This window comes from Ovis canadensis, chromosome 3 (assembly GCF_042477335.2).
Source record: "Ovis canadensis isolate MfBH-ARS-UI-01 breed Bighorn chromosome 3, ARS-UI_OviCan_v2, whole genome shotgun sequence".
Taxonomy (NCBI): domain Eukaryota; kingdom Metazoa; phylum Chordata; class Mammalia; order Artiodactyla; family Bovidae; genus Ovis; species Ovis canadensis.
The window spans coordinates 214,628,537-214,652,470 of record NC_091247.1 but is presented as its reverse complement, the minus strand read 5'-3'; the positions used below and the strand labels follow the sequence as shown (position 1 = coordinate 214,652,470).

General features: G+C 41.9%; 1 protein-coding gene across 2 annotated transcripts in view; it reads left to right on the top strand.

Moving 5' to 3' along the window:
• Positions 1-23,934, top strand: part of LOC138437858 (antigen WC1.1) — a 62,277-nt gene that overhangs the window by 11,986 nt on the left and 26,357 nt on the right. For both annotated transcript variants that reach the window (XM_069585830.1, XM_069585829.1), the window contains exons 3-10: positions 475-783; positions 877-1,194; positions 4,882-4,974; positions 5,051-5,365; positions 6,564-6,878; positions 16,349-16,663; positions 23,069-23,377; positions 23,470-23,778. In XM_069585830.1, coding sequence (XP_069441931.1) covers positions 475-783; positions 877-1,194; positions 4,882-4,974; positions 5,051-5,365; positions 6,564-6,878; positions 16,349-16,663; positions 23,069-23,377; positions 23,470-23,778 — 2,283 coding nt within the window. The remainder of the gene's footprint in view (positions 1-474; positions 784-876; positions 1,195-4,881; positions 4,975-5,050; positions 5,366-6,563; positions 6,879-16,348; positions 16,664-23,068; positions 23,378-23,469; positions 23,779-23,934) is intronic.

Genomic DNA, 23,934 nt, shown 5'->3' with positions numbered 1-23,934 from the left:
GATTCTAGGTCTCTAATCTCATAGCCCATGTCCCTCTGGGTGAGTTCTCTTCTGCATGTTTCTACTTTCAAGTGCCTGCATATTATACATTATCCTTGGATTTGTAGGTTCTAGGCTGCTAAATGAGAAATTCACTTCTTCAACCAATGCTAAAAGATGTGTTTCCAGTATTCAGCCATTCCAATGATCTGAATTGGGCTCTGTGGTTTCTAGGCTCCTAGACCAAGGAATTCAGATTTCTAACCAGTCTCAAGGTTCTTGGGATTCTGCCATTCTAAAGTGACCTTGTAATCCTCCTGGATTTCTCTTTAGAAACCTGCTCATGAAAATTCAATTATGACACTAACTGTCAAAGACTCTCTTCATGCTCCACTCCTAAAAAGAAAAAACTTTCACTCCACTGCCTGTGACGTGCGGTTTCCAGTTGCCCAGTTAGTACCATGAACACTCACTGGTTTTGTTGTTTCCTCTTAGGATTTGTGCGTCTGGCTGGAGGGGATGGACCCTGCTCAGGGCGAGTAGAAGTGTATTCTGGAGAAGCCTGGATCCCAGTGTCTGATGGGAACTTCACACTCCCCACTGCACAGGTCATCTGTGCAGAGCTGGGGTGCGGCAAGGCTGTGTCTGTCCAGGGACGTGAGCTCTTCAGAGCGTCCAGGGCTTGGGTCTGGGCTGAAGAGTTCAGTTGTGAGGGGGAGGAGCCTGAGCTCCGGGTCTGCCCCAGAGTGCCCTGTCCAGGGGGCACTTGTCACCACAGTGGAGATGCTGAGGTTGTCTGTTCAGGTGAGATGCAGGTCAGGCCTTTCACCTCTGTGACCACCCTGCTCAGGTGAGAAAGTCATGTGATTTTGCTGAAACTCTGTCTTCTTCTACCAGCATACTCAGAAGTCCGGCTCATGACAAACGGCTCCTCTCAGTGTGAGGGGCAGGTGGAGATGAACATTTCTGGACAATGGAGGGCGCTCTGTGCCTCCCACTGGAGTCTGGCCAACGCCAATGTTGTCTGTCATCAGCTCGGCTGTGGAGTCGCCATCTCCACCCCCAAAGGACCACACTTTATGGAAGAAGGTGATCAGATCCTAACAGCCCGATTTCACTGCTTGGGGGCAGAGTCCTTCCTGTGGAGTTGTCCTGTGACTGCCCTGGGTGGTCCTGACTGTTCCCATGGCAACACGGCCTCTGTGATCTGCTCAGGTAAGAGCAAGGGACAAGGGCTACTGGTGCTCAGGATGCTCCTGGAGTGAAATGTCCGCAAGAGCAGAGAGGGAGGGAAAACGGACTTCAAAGTCAGATATTTTGTGGTGAAATATGGATCTTCTCATTGTTCCTTCATTTTTCAGGCCAGGGCAAGAAGTGTGAGGGGGAATAATATATTTTTAAGCTACATTGTTGTTTACATGTCATCATAGATAACAATGTATGAGCAGTAAGTACAGACCTCAGTATGAACCCCAGGCCAGAGCAGCAAAGAGAATGTCTCCAGCATCACAGTCCTTGTCGTCTCCTCTCCTCAACAGGGAAAAGCACTTACCGAACTTCTACTGACGTAGAGAGTTTTATCAATGTTTGAACTTTCTATAAAATGATGCAGTATGTTGCAGCTTTTGTATCTAATTTCTTAGACTCAAAATTATGTTTGGGATTCACTCATGATGTTGTATATTGTAGCACTTTATTTAGTTTTATTTCTGTAGAGTATGCCTTTGAATGATCACGTCCATGTACTGATCAATTCTACTGACAGTATAAATCTGAGTTGTTTCCAGTTCTTGACTATTACAAATATGATACTACAACTTACCATGACAATGTCTTTGGATGCAAATATGTGTTACTTACTTTCCATGTTTAATGCTTGGTCTTTTATTTTCTCTTTCTTAATCAAATGGTGTCCTTTGATGAACTCATTTCTTAATCTTATGGAAACATAACTTGCTAACTTTTCCCTGTACATTTAATGCTTCTTATAGCTTTTAACAAAGAATTTTTGCCTACTACAAGATCATAAAAACATTCTCCATGAGTGTCTTATGGAAATTGTATTATTTTTCTCTTGGATATAATTGTGCATTCCTTCTGGGATTGATATCAGTGTAAGATAAGGTCAGGTTTCATATGGACATCCAACTGACTGAATCTTTTTCTGAAAAGACTCTTTCCCCCACTTCAGTGCCGCCTTTGTTATAAGCAGAAGGGCAAGTATGTCTGTCCTTTTTAAGACTCTCTATTCTGTTCCATGTTATCATTTGTCTATCCTTGCACCAATACTGCATTTTCTTAATTATAACTTTGTTGTTGTTGTTGTTCAATCGCTAAGTCATGTTTGACTCTTTGTGACCCCATTGACTACAGCTCATCAGCCTTCTGTGTCCTTCACTATCTCCCAGAGTTTCAAACTTTGTAGTAAGTCTTAATAATTTTAATTTACAAGAGTTACTTTATATTAACTCTTCTAACTTTGTTGCTTTTCTTACCAACTGTGATGGTCATTCTTGGTTGCTTATATTTTGTATGAATTTAGAAATCAGCTTGTCATTTTCACCAAAAGAAAAGCTTAAGGGTATTTTCATTCAAATTAGATTTAAAAATTTGAGAGGAGACAAAGAAATTTCAGGATGATTGACATTGACAATGTTGAGTTTTCTAAATCATTGACATAATACATCCCTCCATTCAGTTAGATCTTGAATTTTTCTCAGAGATTTTGCCCATCTTCTACTAGGATTTCTCCTAGGTATTTTATTTTTGATATTATGAGCATTTTTGTGAAAGTGTCCTGGCAATGAATTCTCTTTGAGTTGTTTTCATCTTTTAATGTTTTAAATTTTGATGTCATTTGAGACATTAAAATGTTGAGAAAGTAATATAAAAATTCCCTTATGACCTTTACTTGGGTTTCTAAACGTCAATATCAATATTTCGCTTTAATCTCTGTGTGTGTGTGAGTGTCTTTCCTTCTCGATTCCCCTTCTGCCCCATTTTTTTCTGAATATGTAAAATCTTTCTGAATTAAGTTGAAGACATGATGTTCCTTTACCCTTAGGACACTTCTGGGAATTTCCTTACAGAACCAGAGTTCAGTCAAGTCTTTAAATGACTTCAGCCCCAGGTGACAGCTAATTGCAGCACTGAAAGACCCGAGTGAAAGCCTGCCAAACCGTTTTTTTCTGATTAATGACTCAAAATATAAGCAATATGAAGTATATATTCTTTTCCTTCAGCTAAAAGTTTTGTCTTTTCATATTGATCAAATTGCTAACATCTGTTGAATCACAGAAAAAACAAGAGAGTTCCAGAAAAACATTGACTTCTGCTTTATTGACTATGCCAAACCTTTGACTGTGTGGATCATAACAAACTGTGGAAAATTCTTAAAGAGATGGGAATACCAGACCACCTGACCTGCCTCTTGAGAAATCTGTATGCAGATCAAGAAGCAATAGTTCGAACTGGAGATGGAAAAACAGACTGGTTCCAAATAGGGAAAGGAGTATGTCAAGGCTGTATGTTGTCAGTCTGCTTGTTTAACTTATATGCAGAGTACATCATGTGAACTGCTGGGCTGGATGAAGCGTGAGCTGGCATCAAGATTTCTGGGAAAAATATCAATAACCTCAGATATGCTGATGACACCACCTTCATGGCAGAAAGCAAAGAGGAGCTGAAGAGCCTCTTGATGAAAGTGAAAGAATAGAGTGAAAAAGCTGACTTAAAACTCAACGTTCAAAAAACGAAGATCAAGGCATTCAGTCCCATTACTTCATGGCAAATAGATGGGGAAACAATGGAAACAGTGACAGACTATTTTCTTGGGCTCCAAAATCACTGTAGATGGTGACTGCAGCCATGAAATTAAAAGACATCTGCTCCTTGGAAGAAAAGCTATGACAAACCTAGACAGCACATTAAAAAGCAGAGACATTACCTTGCTGACAATTGTCCTTTTAGTCAAATCTATGGCTTTTCCAATAGTCATGTATGGATGTAAGAGTTGGACCATAAAGAAGGCTGAGTGCCAAAGAATTGATGCTTTTGAACTGTGGTGTTGGAGAAGACTGTTCAGAGTCCCCTGGACAGCAAGGAGATCCAACCAGTGGATCCTGATGGAAATCAGTAATGAATATTCATTGGAAGGACTGATTCTGAAGCTGAAGCTCCAATACTTTGGCCACCTGATGAGAATAACTGACTTGGAAAAGACCCTGATGCTGTAAGATTGAGGGTGGGAGAAGAAAGGGATGACAGAGGATGAGATGGTTAGATGGCATCACCGACTTGATGGAGATGAGTTTGAGCAAGCTCTGGGAATCGGTGATGCATAGGGAAGCCTGGTGAGCTGCAATAAATGGACACAAAGAGTTGGACCTGACTGAGCAACTGAACTGAACTGAGCTAAATTTTGGGGGAAAATCTTCTATACAACAATGTAACCAGAACTCAGACTGCAAGGAGATCCAACCAGTCCATCCTAAAGGAGATCAGTCCTGGGTGTTCACTGGAAGGACTGATGAAGCTGAAACTCCAATACTTTGGTCAGCTGATGCAAAGAGCTGACTCATTTGAAAAGACCCTGATGCTAGGAATGATTGCGGGCAGGAGAAGAAGGGGAGGACAGAGGATGAGATGGTTGGATGGTATCAGTGACTCGATGGACATGGGTTTGGGTGGACTCAGGGAGTTGGTGATGACAGGGAGGCCTTGTGTGCTGCGGTTCATTGGGTCCCAAAGAGTCAGACACGACTGAGCACCAGAACTGAAGTAAACTGAAGTAAACAGCTTTCATCTTGGGCGCCATCACTAGGTCATTATTAATTCAGTTTTAACTAATTCAGTTTCCTGTTCTTCAACCCTACCAGACTTCTGATCATTGTTGTTTTTCAGGAAACCAGACCCAGGTGCTGCCCCAGTGCAACGACTCGCTGTCCGAACCAGCAGGCTCTGCGGCCTCAGAGGAGAGCGCCCCCTACTGCTCAGGTGAGGGTCCCACAGGACAGAAGACCCTTCTCATTCCCCAGGTCGACGCCCCATTGTCCCATTTCTCTCTCCTCAGACAGCAAGCAGCTCCGCCTGGTGGACGGCGGCGGTCCCTGCGCCGGGAGAGTGGAGATCCTTGACCAGGGCTCCTGGGGCACCATCTGTGATGACGGCTGGGACCTGGAAGATGCCCGCGTGGTGTGCAGGCAGCTGGGCTGTGGAGAAGCCCTCAATGCCACGGGGTCTGCTCACTTCGGGGCGGGATCAGGGCCCATCTGGCTGGACGACCTGAACTGCACAGGAAAGGAGTCCCATGTGTGGAGATGCCCTTCCCGAGGCTGGGGGCGACACGACTGCAGACACAAGCAGGACGCGGGGGTCATCTGCTCAGGTCTGCGCTGCACACTGTGCACAGACTGAGGGAGGGGTGGGGCCCTGGAGGACGGGGGTCTGAGCCCTGAGGGAGAGATGCTGAAAAGGCTTCCTCCCATGAAGCCTGTCTTTCCAGCAGACATAAAACGAGGTGCTTTCACTTCCTCCTGCAGCAGCTGAGGATCTGGTTCTTTCTTCTCAGCAGTGTTTCCTGGCAGAACCGTTTTTTACAGGTTTTCTTGAAAGCAGGGCTCTCTCTCCAGTTACATACAAAAAATTTAAACCCACGGTATTAGTTTCCGTTTGCTTCAGTAACAGTCTACCAATTAGTGGTTTAAGACAACATATATTTGTTTCCTTAAACTTCTGTAGCTTAGATGTCCAGCAGGGATCTCACTGGGCCTGGATCAAGCCTTCAGCAGGGCTGCATCACTTCTGCGGCTCTGGGGAGAATCTATTTCTTGTCCTTTCAATCTTCTAGATAAAAAAAAAAGTCACACAGTTGTGTCTGACTCTTTGGGATCCCATGGACTGTATCCTAATCTGCCCCCCTGTCCATGGAATTCTCAAGCTTCTAGAAACCGCCTACATCCCTTGGTTCACAGCCCCCTTCATCCATTATCAGACCAGCAATGCTGCAGGCCTCCAGATGTTATCCAGAGTCACATCTCTCTCTCCAGGCAGAGCTAAGAAACATATTCCATGTTTAAGGATAGTTCATCTAAAGATGTGCTTAGACTGGGCTCACATTTTTAATACAATATTCTAGCTTAATCTCACCATCCCAATGTCCTTATCTTAATCATACCTGTAAATCCCTTTTGTCAGGTGTTGTAACATATTCACAGGTTGCAGAGATTGGGATGTGGACATTTTGGGGTTAATTATTTTGCCTATCTCCCGAATATCCACATCACATCCCTTAACATACTCTTCAAAGATTTTGTTAGGAAGCAGAATTCAGCTGCCTCTCCCTGACTAGTACCCACAGTTTGGTCTTCCTCTTAGTTCATATCCACTACACCATTGTGGCAGAAATAGAAGGACAGACACAAATGGACAAAGTCAGTTAAAAGGTAGGCGATGTCAATCTTGTCATCTAGTGGGTATCTCTTGAACATTCAGAGATGAATGTTCACCATTTCCAGAAGAAAGGAAAACCTAGAACATCCTACAAAGTTTTTACTGTGTCCTGTCTCCTCCCTTTTCAATCTTAGAGTTCCTGGCCCTCAGGATGGTGAGCGAGGACCAGCAGTGTGCTGGGTGGCTGGAAGTTTTCTACAACGGGACTTGGGGCAGTGTCTGCTGCAGCCCCATGGAAGACATCACTGTGTCCGTGATCTGCAGACAGCTTGGCTGTGGGGACAGTGGAACCCTCAACTCTTCTGTTGGTCTCAGGGAAGGTTCTAGACCCCAGTGGGTGGATGGAATCCGGTGTCGGAAAACTGACACCTTTCTCTGGCAGTGTCCTTCCGACCCTTGGAATTACACTTCATGCTCTCCAAAGGAGGAAGCCTATATCTCGTGTGCAGGTGATTTACTGTCTGTTTCTGTGTGTCTGTCCCAACCCTGTAGGATGCAGTGAGATTTGGTGTTTTAAAATCTAAGTGATGAGTTTAATTTGGGTCCACAAAATGACATTAAGTGAAAATGTTAGTTGCTCAGTCATGTCCGAAGCTTTGTGTCTGCATGGACTATAGTCTGCCAGGCTCCTCTGTCCATGGAATTCTCCAGGCAAGAACACTGGAATGGGTTTCCATTCCCTTCTCCAGGGGATCATCCTAACCTAGGTGTCGCAATTGAGTGTCCCACACTGCAGTCAGATTCTTTACTGTCTGAGCCACCAGAGAAGCCTAAATCAGGTAAGGATGGAACTAAGTTTATCCACATATTCCAATCTTACTTGTTAAAATATTTAATTGAGATGGAATTCTTGTAACATTATATTAGTTCTAAGTGTAAAACATAGTGTTTATATTTTTGTACATCACCGCACATACAGTAATATCCATCACCACATGTAGTTACAATTTTTTTTCTTATGATCCCACAGGTAAGAATTTGCATACTGCAACTAAGACCCAGCACAACCAAATAAATAATTAATTTTAAAAGAGAGTATTATTCTCTTCATAGGCTTGACATAAGAACATGTATCATTTTTTTTTTTTAATCCACATTAGGGCTTCCCTGGCAGCTAAGCTGGTAAAGAATCTGCCTACAATGCAGGAGACTCTGGTTTGATTCCTGGGTCGGAAAGATACACTGGAGAATGGAGAGGCTACTCACTGCAGTATTCTTGGGCTTCCTTGATGACTCAGCAGATAAAGAATCTGCCTGCTGCCTGTGGGAGACCTAGGTGTGATCCCTGGCTTATGAAGACCCCTGGAGAAGGGAAAGGCTACCCACTCCAGTTTTCTGGCCTGGAGAATTCCATGGACTGTGGGGTCGTTAAGAGTTGTACACGACTGAGTGACTTTCACAAACACTATATACAAAAATATTGTCTTTTTTCCTATATTACAGTTTTAAGATATCTTTCATGACAATATTTTTTCTCTAGAATGTTTTAAAAATTTTTATTTATTTATGGGAACTCTCTATAAACAAACATCACTTCAGTTCAGTTGCTCAGTTGTGTCAGCTTCAACATCAGTCCTTGCAATGAACACTCAGGACTGATCTCCTTTATGATGGACTGGTTGGATCTCCTTGCAGTCCAAGGGACTCTCAAGAGTCTACTCCAACACCACAGTTCAAAAGCATCAATTCTTTGGTGCTCATCTTTCTTTACAGTCTTATAAACAAACATCACTTACTCTTTCTTAAATATTTTTGTAAATATTTCCTCTATTTTTTGCATATATGTTTAAGGTTATATATGTGAATGGAGGGGGTTATGTTATCAAATCTATAATAGTTTACTTTTTTGACTTCTGCCTTTAATGAAATGTTTCATATACAATTCTTAATCTCAAAATAACATTGAATCAAGTTTTATTTTCTGCAAATAAGTTTAAAGTTCCACTAAAGAATATTCAAAACCTAATTTTGATTTCATTTATTTATCTGAATTTATTTTACTGTGTGTGATTGTGTAACATCATCTCCAGGTAAAAATTATATTTTAGATATGTGAAGGCTTCATCACAAAATAAAAACACATTGCTTCATGATTTCATGGATAGGATGTCAAAAGTACAGGCAACAAAGCAAAAATAGACAAGGGGGAATATATCAAACTAAAAGGCTTCTTCAAGCCAAAGGAAACATCAACAGAGTGAAAAAGCAAGCTAGCACAAACTATATAAGGTGTTAATTTCCAAACAAATAAGGAACTCCTGCAACTCAAGAAAAAAAAATCCAAAACCTAATAACTCAATTAAAAAATTGGCCAAGGCCTTGAATAGACATTTCTCTAAAGAAGACATACAAATGGCCAATGGGTATATGAAAAATGCTTGACATTGTCAATCATCAGGAAAATGTAAATCAAAACCAGAAAGAGATATCATCTCACACATGTCAAAATGACTGTTTTTTTAAAAAGACACTCAAGTGTTGACAAGGCTGTGGAGAAATTGACACTTTCTGTGTACTTATCCACATTAAATGTATAAATTGTATTAATAAAGCTATGCAATCCAGGGGCTAAATCTCTGGATTTTCACTGCCATGGGTCCAGGTTCAATCCCTGACCTGGGAACTAAGATCCCACGGGCCACAGCACGGCCAAAAAATAAACAACAACACAAAAACTATGACCAAAAAGTCTGTATGATTCACAGTGATGTCCCTTTTCGTTCTTGGTGTTGTTAACTTCATTTACTCTCTGCTCTTCATTAGTATTAGTCAGTGTTCCTCAATTTTCAATGAGCCACGTTTAAAGGGGTTTCTTCTATGTTTTCTATCTTATGCCTACCTTGTTTTCCATTCATTTTTGTTCCTTTTTAAATTAACCCCAATGTTCTATATTCTTTGGGCTTTCTCATCTCCTAGTTTCTTACTTGGAAGCTTATATTTTTTCCCCTTCCGTCTTTCCTCTTCTCTAAATCTAGGGTATAAATTTTCCTTAGGCACTACTTGAGTTCCATTAGAAGAATTTATGATAATATCATTATTTTGTGTTTATTACCATTATGATTATATCTTTATTATCATTATTTCACAATATTTGGTTAATTTTAAATTTTTTCCCAGACTCAGGTGTTTTTTGGAAGAGTGTTGCTGAATTTCCCAAAGTAGGGATGGCTAACAATATTTTCCTTTTAATTCTTAATTTTATTCCACTGTGGTCAGAGTAAATACTCTATGAATTCAAAGAGTGAAAGATTTTGTCCCGTTATGTGGTCGTTTTGGTAAACGTTCCTAGTGCATTTACAGTAATGTGAACTCTTGCGTTGTTGGGTGCATTGCTCTATGTGTTACTTAGTTAAATGTGCTGACTATGTTGTTGTACATCTACTGTATCCTTTGTTTTTTGTATGTCTGCTCTGTATGCTATTGAAAAAGATACAGTAAAAATCCCCCATTTTGATTGTGATTCTGCCTATTTCTTCTTTTCATTCTGTCAAGTATATTTCAAAGCTATGTTCTGTTACCTTTCTTGAATTTTGATGTCTAAATCTTTATTAAGGGTGCATCTTATTATAATCATGAAAATTCCCTCCTTAATTCAATTAGTGTTATTTTCAGTTCAGTTCAGCCACTCAGTCATGTCCGGCTCTTTGTGACCCCATGGACTGCAGCACGCCAGGCCTCCCTGTCCATCACCAACTCCCGGAGTTCACTCAGACTCACATCCATTGAATCAGTGATGCCATCCAGCAATCTCATCCTCTGTCTCCCCTTCTACTTCTGCCCCCAATCTTTCCCAGCATAGGGGTCTTTTGAAATGAGTCAGCTCTTCACATCAGGTGGCTAAAATACTGGAGTTTCAGCTTCAGCATTAGTCCTTCCAGTGAACACAAAGGACTGATCTCCTTTATGATGGACTGGTTGGATCTCCTTGCAGTCCAAGGGACTCTCAAGAGTCTTCTCCAACACCACAGTTCAAAAGCATCAATTCTCCATTACTCAGCTTTCTTCACAGTCCAACGCTCACATCCACGTATGACTACTGGAAAAACCATAGCCTTGACTAGACAGACCGTAGTTGGCAAAGTAATGTCTCTGCTTTTCAATATGCTATCTAGGTTGGTCATAACTTTCCTTCCAAGGAGCAAGTGTCTTTTAATTTCTTGGCTTCAGTCACCATCTGTGGTGATTGGATCCCCCCAAAATAAAGTCAGCCACTGTTTCAACTGTTTCCCCATCTATTTGCCATGAAGTGATGGAACCAGATGCCATGATCTTAGTTTTCAGAATGCTGAGCTTTAAGCCAACTTTTTCACTCTCCTCTTTCACTTTCATCAAGATGCTCTTTAGTTCTTCTTCACTTTCTGCCATAAGGGTGATGTCATCTACATATCTGAGGTTATTGATATGTCTCCCAGCAATCTTGATTCCTGCTTGTGCTTCATCCAGCCCAGAGTTTCTTATAATGTACTCTGTATATAAGTTATATAAGCAGGGTAACAATATACAACCTTAATGTACTCCTTTTCTAATTTGGAACCAGTCTGTTTTTCCATGTCCAGTTCTGACTGTTGCTCCCTGACTTGCACACAGGTTTCTCAAGAGGCAGGTCTGGTGGTCTGGTATTCCCATCTCTCTCAGAATTTTCCACAGTTTATTGTGATCCACACAGTCAAAGGCTTTGGCATAGGCAATAAAGCAGAAATAGATGTTTTTCTGGAACTCTCTTGCTTTTTCGATGATCCAGCGGATGTTGGCAATTGGATCTCTGGTTCCTCTGCCTTTTCTAAATCCAGCTTGAACATCTGGAATTTTACAGTTCACGTATTTCTGAAGCCTGCTTGCTGAGTTTTGAGCAATACTTTACTTGTGTATGAGATGAGTGCAATTGTGTGGTAGTTTGAGCATTCTTTGGCATTGCTTTTCTTTGGGATTGGAATGAAAAGTGACCTTTTCCAGTCCTGTGGCCACTGTGGAGTTTTCTGAAATTTGCTGGCATATTTCTTGCAGCACTTTCACAGCATCATCTTTTAGGATTTGAAATAGGTCAACTGGAATTCCATCACCTCCACTAGCTTTGTTCATAGTGATGCTTCCTAAGGCTCACTTGATTTCACATTTCAGGATGTCTGGCTCTAGGTGAGTGATCGAACTATTGTGATTGTCTGGGTCATGAAGATCTTTTTTGCCCAGTTCTTCTGTGTATTCTTGCCACCTCTTCTTAATATCTTCTGCTTCTGTTAGGTCCAGATCATTTCTGTCCTTTATCAAGCCCATCTTTGCATGAAATGTTCCCTTGGTTTCTCTAATTTTCTTGAAGAGATCTCTAGTCTTTCCCATTCTATTGTTTTCCTCTATTTCTTTGCACTGATTGCTGAGGAAGGCTTTCTTATCTCTCCTTGATATTCTTTGAACTCTGTAGTCAAATGGGTATATCTTTCCTTTTCTCCTTTGCTTTTAGCTTCTCTTCTTTTCACACCCATTTGTAAGGCCTCCTCAGACAGACATGTTGCTTTTTTGCATTTCTTTTTCTTGAGGATGCTCTTGATTCCTGTCTCCTGTATAATGTCATGAACCTTCGTGTATAGTTCATCAGGCACTCTATCAGATCTAGTCCCTTAAATCTATTCCTCACTTCCACTGTATAGTCATAAGGGATTTGACTTAGGTCATACCTGAATGATCTATTGGTTTTCCCCACTTTATTCCGAATTTGGCATTAAGGAGTTCATGATCTGAGCCACAGTCAGCCCCTGGTCTTGTTTTTGCTGACGGTATAGAGCTTCTCCATCTTTGACTCCAAAGAATATAAGCTATCTGATTTTGGTGTTGGCCATCTGGTGATGTCCATGTGTAGAGTCTTCTCTTGTGTCGTTGGAAGAGGGTGTTTGCTATGATCTGTGTGTTCTCTTGGCAAAACTCTATTAGCCTTTGCTCTGCTTCATTCTGTACTCCAAGGTCAAATTTGCCTGTTACTCCAGGTGTTTCTTGACTTCGTACTTTTGCATTCCAGTCCCTGTAATGTAAAGACATTTTTTTGGGTGTTAGTTCTAAAAGGTCATGTAGGTTTTCATAGAACCGTTCAATTTCAGCTTCTTCAGCATTACTGGTTGGGGCATAGACTTGGATTGCCGTGATATTGAATGGTTTGGCTTGGAAATGAACAGAGATCATTCTATTGTTTTTGAGATTGCATCCAAGTACTGCATTTCAGACTCTTTTGTTGACTATGATGGTTACTCCATTTCTTCAAAGGGATTCCTGCCCATAGTAGTAGATATAGTGGTCATCTGAGTTAAATTCACCCATTCCAGTCCATTTTAGTGTGCTGATTCCTAGAATGTCGACGTTCCCTCTTGCCATCTCTTGTTTGACCACTTCCAATATGCCTTGATTCACGGACCTAACATTCCAGAGTCCTATGCAATATTGCTCTTTACAGCATCAGACCTTGCTTCTATCACCAGTCATATCCACAACTGGGTATTGTTTTTGCCTTGGTTCCCTACCTTCATTCTTTCTGGAGTTATTTCTCCACTGATCTCCAGTAGCATCTTGGGCACCAACTGACCTGGGGAGTTCATCTTTCAGTGTCCTACATTTTTGCCTTCTCATACTGTTCATGGGGTTCTCAAGGCAAGAATACTGCAGTGGTTTGCCATTCCCTTCTCCAGTGGACCACATTTTGTCAGAACTCTCCACCATGACATGTCCATCTTGGTTGGCCCTACACGGCATGGCTTAGTTTCATTGAGTTAGACAAGGCTGTGGTCCATGTGATCAGGTTGGCTAGTTTTCTGTGACTGTGGTTTCAGTCTGTCTGCCTTCTGATGCCCTCTCTCAGCACTACTGTCAATTAGTGTATCTTTTCTTAAAGTCTACTTTCTGGGACATTGATAAAGCTACTCCAGTTTTCTTAGAGTTAGTACATTTTTTCCATTATTTTACTTTCAACCTTTCTTTGTTTTCATACTATACGGTGATCATTTTGCAAGTAACATTTGTGTCAGTTTTGTTTTATCTTAATCCATTTACTGTAAATGCAATTACTGATATTGATGTGTTGGTATCTGCCATTTGCTTTTAATAGATCCACATGCTTTATGTTCCTTTTTCTCTCTTTTCTTTTTCTTCCTTTAGTATTAAATAAATCTGTTGCTATATCAGATTTTCCTTTTTCCTTTTGATTTTCAATAGCTTCACTAGGGAGAGTATGAAAACTCTTCCATTTATACTTTAAAAAAATTCTCTATCATTATATCTTCAGATATGACTTCTGTAGTTCTGCCTCTCTGTCTCTGTATCTCTTCTCCCTCTTCTACTCTTTCTTTTCCTTCTCATCTCTCATCTTTATGACTCATCGAAATCACTGTATGCTAAGTTCTATCTAACATTTGTTTGACTTATTCATTGACTTTTAATCGTAAATATTTTATTTTAGGTCGGCAATGGTTCCATTGCTCTTATTTATTTGATTATGATTATTTGTTAATTTTTTCATCTTTTTCCTATATATTCTCCCCTTCTCTCTTTCCCCCTAAACACATTGGTCGTAGTTAAAATCCTTATGCATTTCTATCATGTGTGTCTCTGCATTCTCTCATCTCTTTTTTTTCACTTTGGTCTTTTGGCATGTTATCCTAACTTGTCAAGTGTCATGTCATTTCTTATTGAATGCTATAAATTATATATGAAAAAGTAAGATACTCCTGATACATTTTCTAATACCTGAAAGGATTTATCATTTGTTTTGCTAGGCAGATAGGGGGTTGGGGTGTATATCACTCAAACATCCAAATATAACCTAAAACTGAGCTGTAATAAGTGTGGGTTGCAGCTTTAGTTGCACTCAGTCCACCTCTGATATTTCTGCCCCAATGACAGGGGCTTTCAGAGATTTCAGTTCAGAGCCTGGATTCTTTGGTAGCTCAGTACCCAAGAGAATGAGAAAGACTCCACTCTCTAAGTCTTTTTAGGTAGTTCTTTAGCCTCCTGCCCTTCACAGCTTATATACTGGGCAGATATTTGAGGAGAAAACGTGCTGTGTGAGAGAGGCTCTCAACACTCTAATTTTTCACTCCAGCACCAGGTAACCCCCAAATTATGCTGGCTTCCTGTCACAACAATAGTCCTCTGCTTGCCCAAGCCCAGATTCTGAATCATTAAATTATGCAAAGAATCAGCAAATTCCCAGAGAAAAAGAAGCTATAGATCCTTGGCTAACATTGAAATAACCTCCACTCTTTAGAATTTTAGCATATTTAGTCCATGTTGTCGGAGAAGGCAATGGCACCCAACTCCAGTACTCTTGCCTGGAAAATCCCATGGACGGAGGAGCCTGGAAGGCTGCAGTCCATGGGGTCGCTCAGGGTCGGATACGACCGAGTGATTTCACTTTCACGCATTGGAGAAGGCAATGGCAACCCACTCCAGTGTTCTTGCCTGGAGAATCCCAGGGACGGGGGAGCCTGGTACGCTGCCGTCTATGGGGTCACACAGAGTCGGACATGACTGAAGTGACTTAGCAACAGTAGCAGTCCATGTTGTGTCAACAAATGTTGAATACTTTTACTGTTTCTTAAAAAACATTTTCCAGCTTTTTAAGTTGTATCCAGCAAGACCCAGCAAAACACATTGGCCTGCTGTAAACTCCTCCATTCTCTGTGGATGTGGAAAATTTTAGGTTTAATTCTCTACTTCATCATTTACTTAAAGTGCAACACTGATAGACATTCTTTAACCTTTCTTTACAGCACTTTATGTTTAAAAGGAGAGGAGAATACAGTGAGCCTGTTAATGCTATTTGTTCAAGGGTTGCAGCAATGTGACCTATTTCTGCTCTGTGATGGAGCTAGAAGGTTTTGCTGGTGGCTCAGCTGTAAAGAATCCACCTGCAATGCAGGAGACACTGGTTAGATCGCTGGGTCAGGAAGACCCCCTGGAGGAGGGCATGGCCACCCACTGCAGAATTCTTGCCTGGAGAATCCCCTGGTGGGCTACAGTTCATAGGGTCTTAAAGAGTTGAACATGACTGAAGTGACTAAGCAAACATACACACTATTTCCCCCTAAAGATCACATAACTCCAAAATTTGAATAACAGAGATTCTTGACACAAAGTCCAAGGAGGGATTATATTTTTGGGGGAGAAGAAGCAACATTCTATGATTCCCAGTGGAATCTGTCCAGTGTCGATGTTCCCTGACATCATCTCTCATGCGAAGCTGTCCAGTGTACTCAAAGAGATCACATTGTTTGAAAGTAAGTATCCAGATCTGAAGTCTGAAGCTTAGAACTGCAAATGAAATATTCTGGGGGTAAACCAAGATATCACAGAATCCATTTATTTTTCAGTTTTGAATGACTGTACTAGGGGGAAGTAGTCTAATGGTAGAGAATTCATGGCTGCTACCTAAGGCATCTGATAAGGCCAGTTCCTGACTCCATTCCCTTTAATCAACCCCTTTAACTCAGGTCAACTACGTCAAAATGTGTGTGCTTTGAAAGGAATCCATCCAGCTGCCAACTCATTCCTGTGACTCTGAACTCATTTAACTGCTCTGGGTAGACAGACTAACATTTCCTGTAAATCTTTCTCTGATGCTGTGCAGAACTCTACAGATCAGAATGTTAACTCTGATAGGACCTTGTACTACCTGCTGTCTCAGACTACTCACTAGAGTGTTTTCAACTTAATATTTCCTGTTTTATTTTCTTCCTATTTTTCAACCTTATTATTCTCTTGCCACTGGTATAAAAAACCAGCCCCAGCTGCTGCCCCCGTGCAATGACTCCGTGTCTGAACCAGCAGGGTCGGCAGCCTCAGAGGAGAGCGCCCCCTACTGCTCAGGTGGGGGTCCCACAGGACAGAAGAGTCTTCTCAACCCCTGGTGTCATCACCTCATGTCCCATTTCTCTCTGCTCAGACAGCAGACAGATCCGCCTGGTGGATGGAGGTGGTCGCTGCTCCGGAAGAGTGGAGATCCTTGACCAGGGCTCCTGGGGCACCATCTGTGATGATGGCTGGGACCTTGACGATGCCCGCGTGGTGTGCAGGCAGCTGGGCTGTGGAGAAGCCCTCAATGCCACTGTTTCTTCTTACTTCGGGAAGGGATCAGGGCCCATCTGGCTGGATGAAGTGAGCTGCAGAGGAGAGGAGTCCCAAGTGTGGAGGTGCCTTTCCTGGGGATGGCGGCAACACAACTGCATTCATGAAGAAGATGCAGGCGTCGTCTGCTCAGGTATGGTCAGTTCTTTGTCCACCGGCTGAGAAAATGGAAAGTTCCAAGAAAGCTGGTGTCTGATCAGCAGGGCAATGGGAGATAGGTGGGCTAGAGAGGACTGAGACGCCTACCCATCCTCCCTGAGTGCACTGTGGCTGTGACTGATGAGCTTCATTTACTTCCCTCTTATAAGTCTCTGCTATTCTTTCTTCTCCAGTGGACTTACCTGACTCTAAAATAGCTTTATTTATTCTCCCAATTAAAATAAATCCTCATATTTTTTTTTTCATAACTCACTTTTTAAAGAGTGTAACATTTGCTAACTGCCACATACACATTCTCTTTGCACAGGGAGGCTATGAGAAGGAAGGACAAAAATGAGGATATACTTTCCTGGGTGGAGTTGTTTCTGTACAAACAATGTGAGACATTATTTTGCACTAGACTAGTAGGAGTGGAGGTCACTCTTACTGTAGAAAGATATCATTTACATATATAGAGATGATCCCTAAAGGGTTATCATTTAACAAGTCAGAGATTCTTATGGATTTGTGGCAGATTTCAAGTTCCTTTGCAAATTTAGACATAAATGTTCATAGTTCTTTGATGGTAGAACTAGAGAACTGTGAATGAAATGCTCCGAGTCATACATTCTTTCACTGTTACTAGAACAGTCTCTCTCCCCGATTCTTCCTTTAAGATATCTGTACAAATGCAAACTTCAGAGGAACACTTAGCCATGCACTGGCAAGTCAAAGGTGGAGGTAATAAAACATGAATTTGTGTGTTTTATGATAAGAGATTATGTAGTTTATATTTAATGATTTCATTGATATAGACATGTGTTTAGGGGCTTATTTGGAGCAAGAGGACAAATGTAATTTTTGAAGAAGGTGGAACAGGTTTTATAGTAGCTGGGAGGAAGGGGAATGGCAATGGGAGCTGATGAAGGCAACTGTGAGGTTCTCTGAGCAGCACTGAAGGTCCAGGTGTGGTGTGGAAGATGCTATGTGTGCCTAAGGACACAAGATGTCTACACAGCAAGAGACCAGACAAGGATATATCTTTATTATATTTAGTATCTTTACTCATTCACATCCACCTTCTATTTCATTATTTTCTTGGAATTTTCACACACTTATTCTTCCACGTAAATTTTACAATCAAGTAGAAAATAAAAAAGAAATAATATATCTCAGAAGTCTCTATCCTAATATATCCTAAGACTTTCTTGATTATCCAGCACATATTTAAATATTTAACTTTTATCGGGGTATATAAAACAGAATACAAGAAATACTTCTCTCTTTTTCTTTCTAAATTTTTAATCTCGTGGAATTAATATGACAACACTCAACAATCTCAGATATGCAGATGACATCACCCTAAATGGCAGAAAGTGAAGAGGATCTCTTGATGAAAGTGAAAGAGGAGAGTAAAAAAGCTGCCTTGAAACTCAGCATTCAAAAAACTAAGATCATGGCATCTTGTCTCATCGCTTCATGGCAAACAGATGGGGGATAAATGGAAACTGTGACAGACTTTATTTTCTTGGGCTCCAAAATCATTGTCGACAGTGACTGCAGTCATGAAATTAAAAGATGCTTGCTCCTTGGAAGAAAAGCTATGACAAACCTAGACAATATTTTAAAAACAGAGGCATTACTTTGAGACAAATGTCCATCTAGTCAAAGCAATGGTTTTTTCAGTAGTTATGTATGGATGTGGGAGTTGGACCATAAAGACGGTTGAACACTGAAAAACTGATGGTACTGAACTGTAGTGTTGGAGAAGACTCTTGAGAGTCCCTTGGACTGCAAAGAGATCAAACTACTCAATCCTAAAGGAAATACAACCCTAAATAGTCACTGAGAGGACTGATGCTGAAGCTGAAGCTCCAAAACTGTGGCCACCTGATATGAAGAACTGATTCACTGGAAAAGACCCTGATGCTGGGAAAGATTGGAGGCTGGTGGAGAAGGGGATGACAGAAGATGAAATGGTTAGATGGCATCACTGACTCAATGGACATGAGTTTGAGCAAACTCAGGGAGATAGTGAAGGAGAGGGAAGCCTGTCATTCTTCAGTCCATGGGGTAGCAAAGAGTCAGACATGACTGAGTGGCTGAGCAACAACAACAACAACAACCAGTCAAATAAAAATGGTTTATCTAGAATGTGTAGCCTGTGACCAAACTCCCAGCCGGAATAGATTAGGAGTCCTGACCTGGGCCTCTCTGGGGAGATGTAAATGGATAAATAATAAAAGGCAAGCAGATCATCCTGTCTCTCATCATTCCTTCTTGTATGAGTGGTCAAGCTAACCCTTCAGTTCTTTAATTTCTGCAGTGCCTTTTCTGTTCTCTCCTGCTCTTTATGCTGCTGCTGCTGCTGCTGCTAAGTCGCTTCAGTCATGTTCGACTCTCTGCGACCCCATAGACTGCAGCCCACTGGGCTCCGCCGTCCCTGGGATTCTTCAGGCAAGAACACTGGAGTGGGTTGCCATTGCCTTCTCTGCCTGCTCTCTATAGTATATTTTTATTCTGTTACATTATTCTTTTTGAGGCTTCAAAGTTCACAAACTTATACAATCAGAATCCTTCACCAGAACAAATTCCACCATGTACATAAATACTTATGAGCCCACTCAGAAACCAGGAAAATGATTTTAAAAGTTGTTCTTTATTGTGTGCAGGTCTTTTTTCCTATTGGATTACCTTTTCTCTATCCAAAATAGGGTCCCTGAAGGATGAAATCATGATCACAAGTTTTTTTCTCTGGTCTCCCTCTCATGCTCCATCCACTCCCTGTTTAACCTGCCACTCACTCCACCTCACTCCCTACAGAAGTTCCTTCCTTTTGGAGTCTCCTTTGAGTCTCATCTATTTGTAGTTGTTAATCTTTTTTTTTCTTTTCTGCGTTGGGAGAAATGGGAAGGGGAGCAGGGTTATGTGGCAAATTAGAGGAGCACAGGGGATAAAAAGTGTTAAAATCTTGTTGAACGAGTCTTTTTTTCCCCCAAATCTTTCTATGTTTTATTCTTATTGAGGCTTTTGCAATTTAGAAATCTCTACAGTATATATTAAAAGATGCTTACTCCTTGGAAGGAAAGTTATGACCAACCTAGATAGCATATTAAAAAGCAGAGATATTACTTTGCCAACAAAGATCCGTCTAGTCAAGGCTATGGTTTTTCCAGTGGTCATGTATGGACATGAGAGTTGGAGTGTGAAGAAAGCTGAGTGCCAAAGAATTGATGCTTTTGAACTGTGGTGTTGGAGAAGAATCTTGTGAGTCCCTTGGACTGCAAGGGGATTAACCAGTCCATTCTAAACGAGACCAGTCCTGGGTGTTCATTGGAAAGACTGATGCTGAGGCTGAAACTCCAATACTTTGGCCACCTCATGCAAAGCGTTGACTCATTGGAAAAGACTCTGATGCTGGGAGGGATTGGGGGCAGGAGGAAAAGGGGACGACAGAGGATAAGATGGCTGAATGGTATCACTGCCTCGGTGCACATGAGTTTGGGTGAACTCTGGGAGTTGGTGATAGACAGGGAGGCCTGGCGTGCTCTGATGCATGGGGTCACAAAGAGTCAGACACGTCTGATTGACTGAACTGAACTGAAAGTATATATGGCTTGTTTGCTGTCCTCTCTCTTCCTCTCATTCTCCTTTTTTATAGCTTGCTGGCTTCTTATCTCAGAAATCCAAATAGGAAAGGCATATGCAGTTAGCATATAGACAAGATTAGAATACATTAAATTATCATTACTCTTTCACATTTTCTGAGAATCTCATGTCTAGTATGAAGTAATCAACTAACTCAATAGTCTTACATAATCCCACTGAGACCTCACTTTCTCCCAGGTGTCTTGATAAATCCTAGGTTTTCAAGAAATATGGCTAGGACCATTCCCTGCCTTTCCTATGACTCTCTGATCTTTTGTCATTTCTAAACTTACCTGGCTGTCTGGGGAGGCCTTACAAATAGCTGTGAAAAGAAGAGAGGCGAAAAGCAAAGGAGAAAAGGAAAGATATAAGCATCTGAATGCAGAGTTCCAAAGAATAGCAAGAAGAGATAAGAAAGCCTTCTTCAACGATCAATGCAAAGAAATAAAGGAAAACAACAGAATGGGAAAGACTACAGATCTCTTCAAGAAAATTAGAGATACCAAGGGAACATTTCATGCAAAGATGGGCTCGATAAAGGACATAAATGGTATGGACCTAACAGAAGCAGAAGATATTAAGAAGAGATGGCAAGAATACACAGAAGAACTGGACAAAAAAGATCTTCACAACCCAGATAATCACAATGGTGTGATCAATCATCTAGAGCCAGATATCCTGGAATGTGAAGTCAAGTGGGCCTTCGAAAGCATCACAATGAACAAAGCTAGTGGAGGTGATGGAATTCCAGTAGAGCTATTTCAAATCCTAAAAGATGATGCTGTGAAAGTGCTGCACTCAATATGCCAGCTAATTTGGAGAACTCAGCAGTGGCCGCAGGACTGGAAAAAGTCAGTTTTCATTCCAATCCCAAAGAAAGGCAATACCAAAGAATGCTCAAACTACTGCACAATTGCACTCATCTCACATGCTAGTAAAGTAATTTTCAAAGTTCTCCAAGCCAGGCTTCAGCAATATGTGAACCGTGAACTTCCTGGTGTTCAAGCCTGTTTTAGTAAAGGCAGAGGAACCAGAGATCAAATTGCCAGCATCTGCTGGATCATGGGAAAACAGATAGAGTTCCAGAAAAACATCTATTTCTGCTTTATTGCCTATGCCAAAGCGTTTGTGTGGATCACAATAAACTGTGGAAAATTCTTCAAGAGATGGGCATACCAGACCACCTGACTTGCCTCTTGAGAAATCTGTATGCAGGCCAGGAACCAACAGCTAGAACTGGACATGGAACAACAGACTGGTTCCAGTTAGGAAAAGGAGTCCGTCAAGGCTGTGTATTGTCACCCTGCTTATTTAACTTATATGCAGAGTACATCATCAGAAACTCTGGACTGGAAGAAACTCAAGCTGGAATCAAGACTGCTGGGAGAAATATCAATAACCTCAGATATGCAGATGACACCGCCCTTATGGCAGAAAGTGAAGAGGAGCTGAAAAGCCTCTTGATAAAAGTGAAAGTGGAGAGTGAAAATGTTGGCTTAAAGCTCAACATTCAGAAAATGAAGATCATGGCATCCGGTCCCATTACGTCATGCAAATAGATGGGTAAACAGTGGAAACAGTGTCAGACTTTATTTTTTTGGGCTCCAAAATCACTGCAGATGGTGACTGCAGCCATGAAATTAAAAGACGGTTACTCCTTGGAAGAAAAGTTATGACCAACCTAGAGAGCATATTCAAAAGCAGAGACATTACTTTGCCAACTAAGGTCTGTCTAGTCAAGGCTATGGTTTTTCCTGTGGTCATGTATGGATGTGAGAGTTGGACTGTGAAGAAGGCTGAGCGCTGAAGAATTGATGCTTTTGAACTGTGGTGTTGGAGTAGACACTTGAGAGTCCATTTGACTGCAAGGAGATCCAACCAGTCCATTCTGAAGGAGATAAACCCTGGGATTTCTTTGGAAGGAATGATGCTAAAGCTGAAACTCCAGTACTTTGGCCACCTCATGTGAAAAGTTGACTCATTGGAAAAGACTCTGATGCTGGGAGGGGTTGGGGGCAGGAGGAGAAGGGGATGACAGCAGATGAGATGGCTGGATGGCATCACTGACTCGATGGATGCAAGTCTGAGTGAACTCCAGGAGTTGGTGATGGACAGGGAGGCCTGGCGTGCTACAATTCATGGGGTTGCAAATAGTTGGACATGACTGAACGACTGAAGTCAGCTGAACTGAACTGAACTGAAACTTACCTGTAGACAACTTCTTTCACAATTAGATTATAATACCTGCACTCAGATCCAGCCCATGTGATTTTCCCTGTCCTCAGTGACTTGAATATTGGCTCAGAGAGAAAACTGGCCAGTGTTTTAGCCCCAGAAATCTCAGGATGGTCCTCTAAACTTCTGTGGCTCTGAGGTCTCTAACCATTTGAATCCCATGGACCTTTTTCACTCTCAGTTCAGCTCTGTACCAACGTTTGAATGTTTACCAAGGTGCAGTTTCTTTGGGCACTGTAGTTTCCAGGCCCCCAGATAGGAATTAACATTTGTAATCAAAATATATATTCTCGAGATTCAGCCATTCCGAACTGATCCTTCAATCCTTCTGGATATCTCTTCAGAAACTTGCTCATGAAAATGCAGTTTGACGATGACTGTCAAATTCTCTCTTCTTATCCCCTCTTATTCCACTGTTGGAAAAAAAGCTTTCACATCACTGCCTGTGAGATGTTGTCTGCAATTGTCCAGCCAGGTTCATGAACACTCACTGGGTTTGTTGTTCTTTGTTTCTCAGGATTTGTGCGTCTGGTTGGAGGGGATGGACCCTGCTCAGGGCGTGTAGAAGTACGTTCTGGAGAAGCCTGGACCCCAGTGTCTGATGGGAACTTCACACTCCCCACTGCCCAGGTCATCTGTGCAGAGCTGGGGTGTGGCAAGGCTGTGTCTGTCCTGGGACATGTGCCCATCAGAGAGCCTGATGGCCAGGTCTGGGCTGAAGAGTTCAGGTGTGAGGGTGAGGAGCCTAAGCTCTGGTCATGCCCCAGAGTGCCCTGTCCAGGGGGCACTTGTCAGCACAGTGGAGCTGCTCAGGTTGTCTGTTCAGGTGAGATGCATATCAGGACTTAACCTCCGTGTACAATCAGTTCAAGCTAAAAAGAAATCAGATTTTGCTGAAATCCTGTCTTTTTCTATCAGTGTACACAGATGTCCAGCTCATGACGAATGGTACCTCTCAATGTGAGGGGCAGGTGGAGATGAACATTTTTGGGCGATGGAGAGCGTTCTGTGCCTCCCACTGGAGTTTGGCCAATGCCAATGTTGTCTGTCGTCAGCTCGGCTGTGGTGTTGCCATCTCCACCCCGAATGGGGCAGAAGGCAGTGATCAACTCTCGAAAGCCCGATTTCACTGCTCAGGGACTGAGTCCTTCCTATGGAAATGCCCTGTGACTGTCCTGGGTGGTCCTGACTGTTCCCATGGCAACATGGCCTCTGTGATCTGCTCAGGTAAGACAGGGAAGGGCTACTGTACTTAGGATGCTCCTGGGGTGAAATGTCCCCAGAGCAGAGAGTAAGGGAAACAGGCTTTAAAAGGAAGATATTCTGTAGTGAAATCATGGAACTCAGGTTTCCTCTGCTTATTACTCAAGAATCCAACACTGA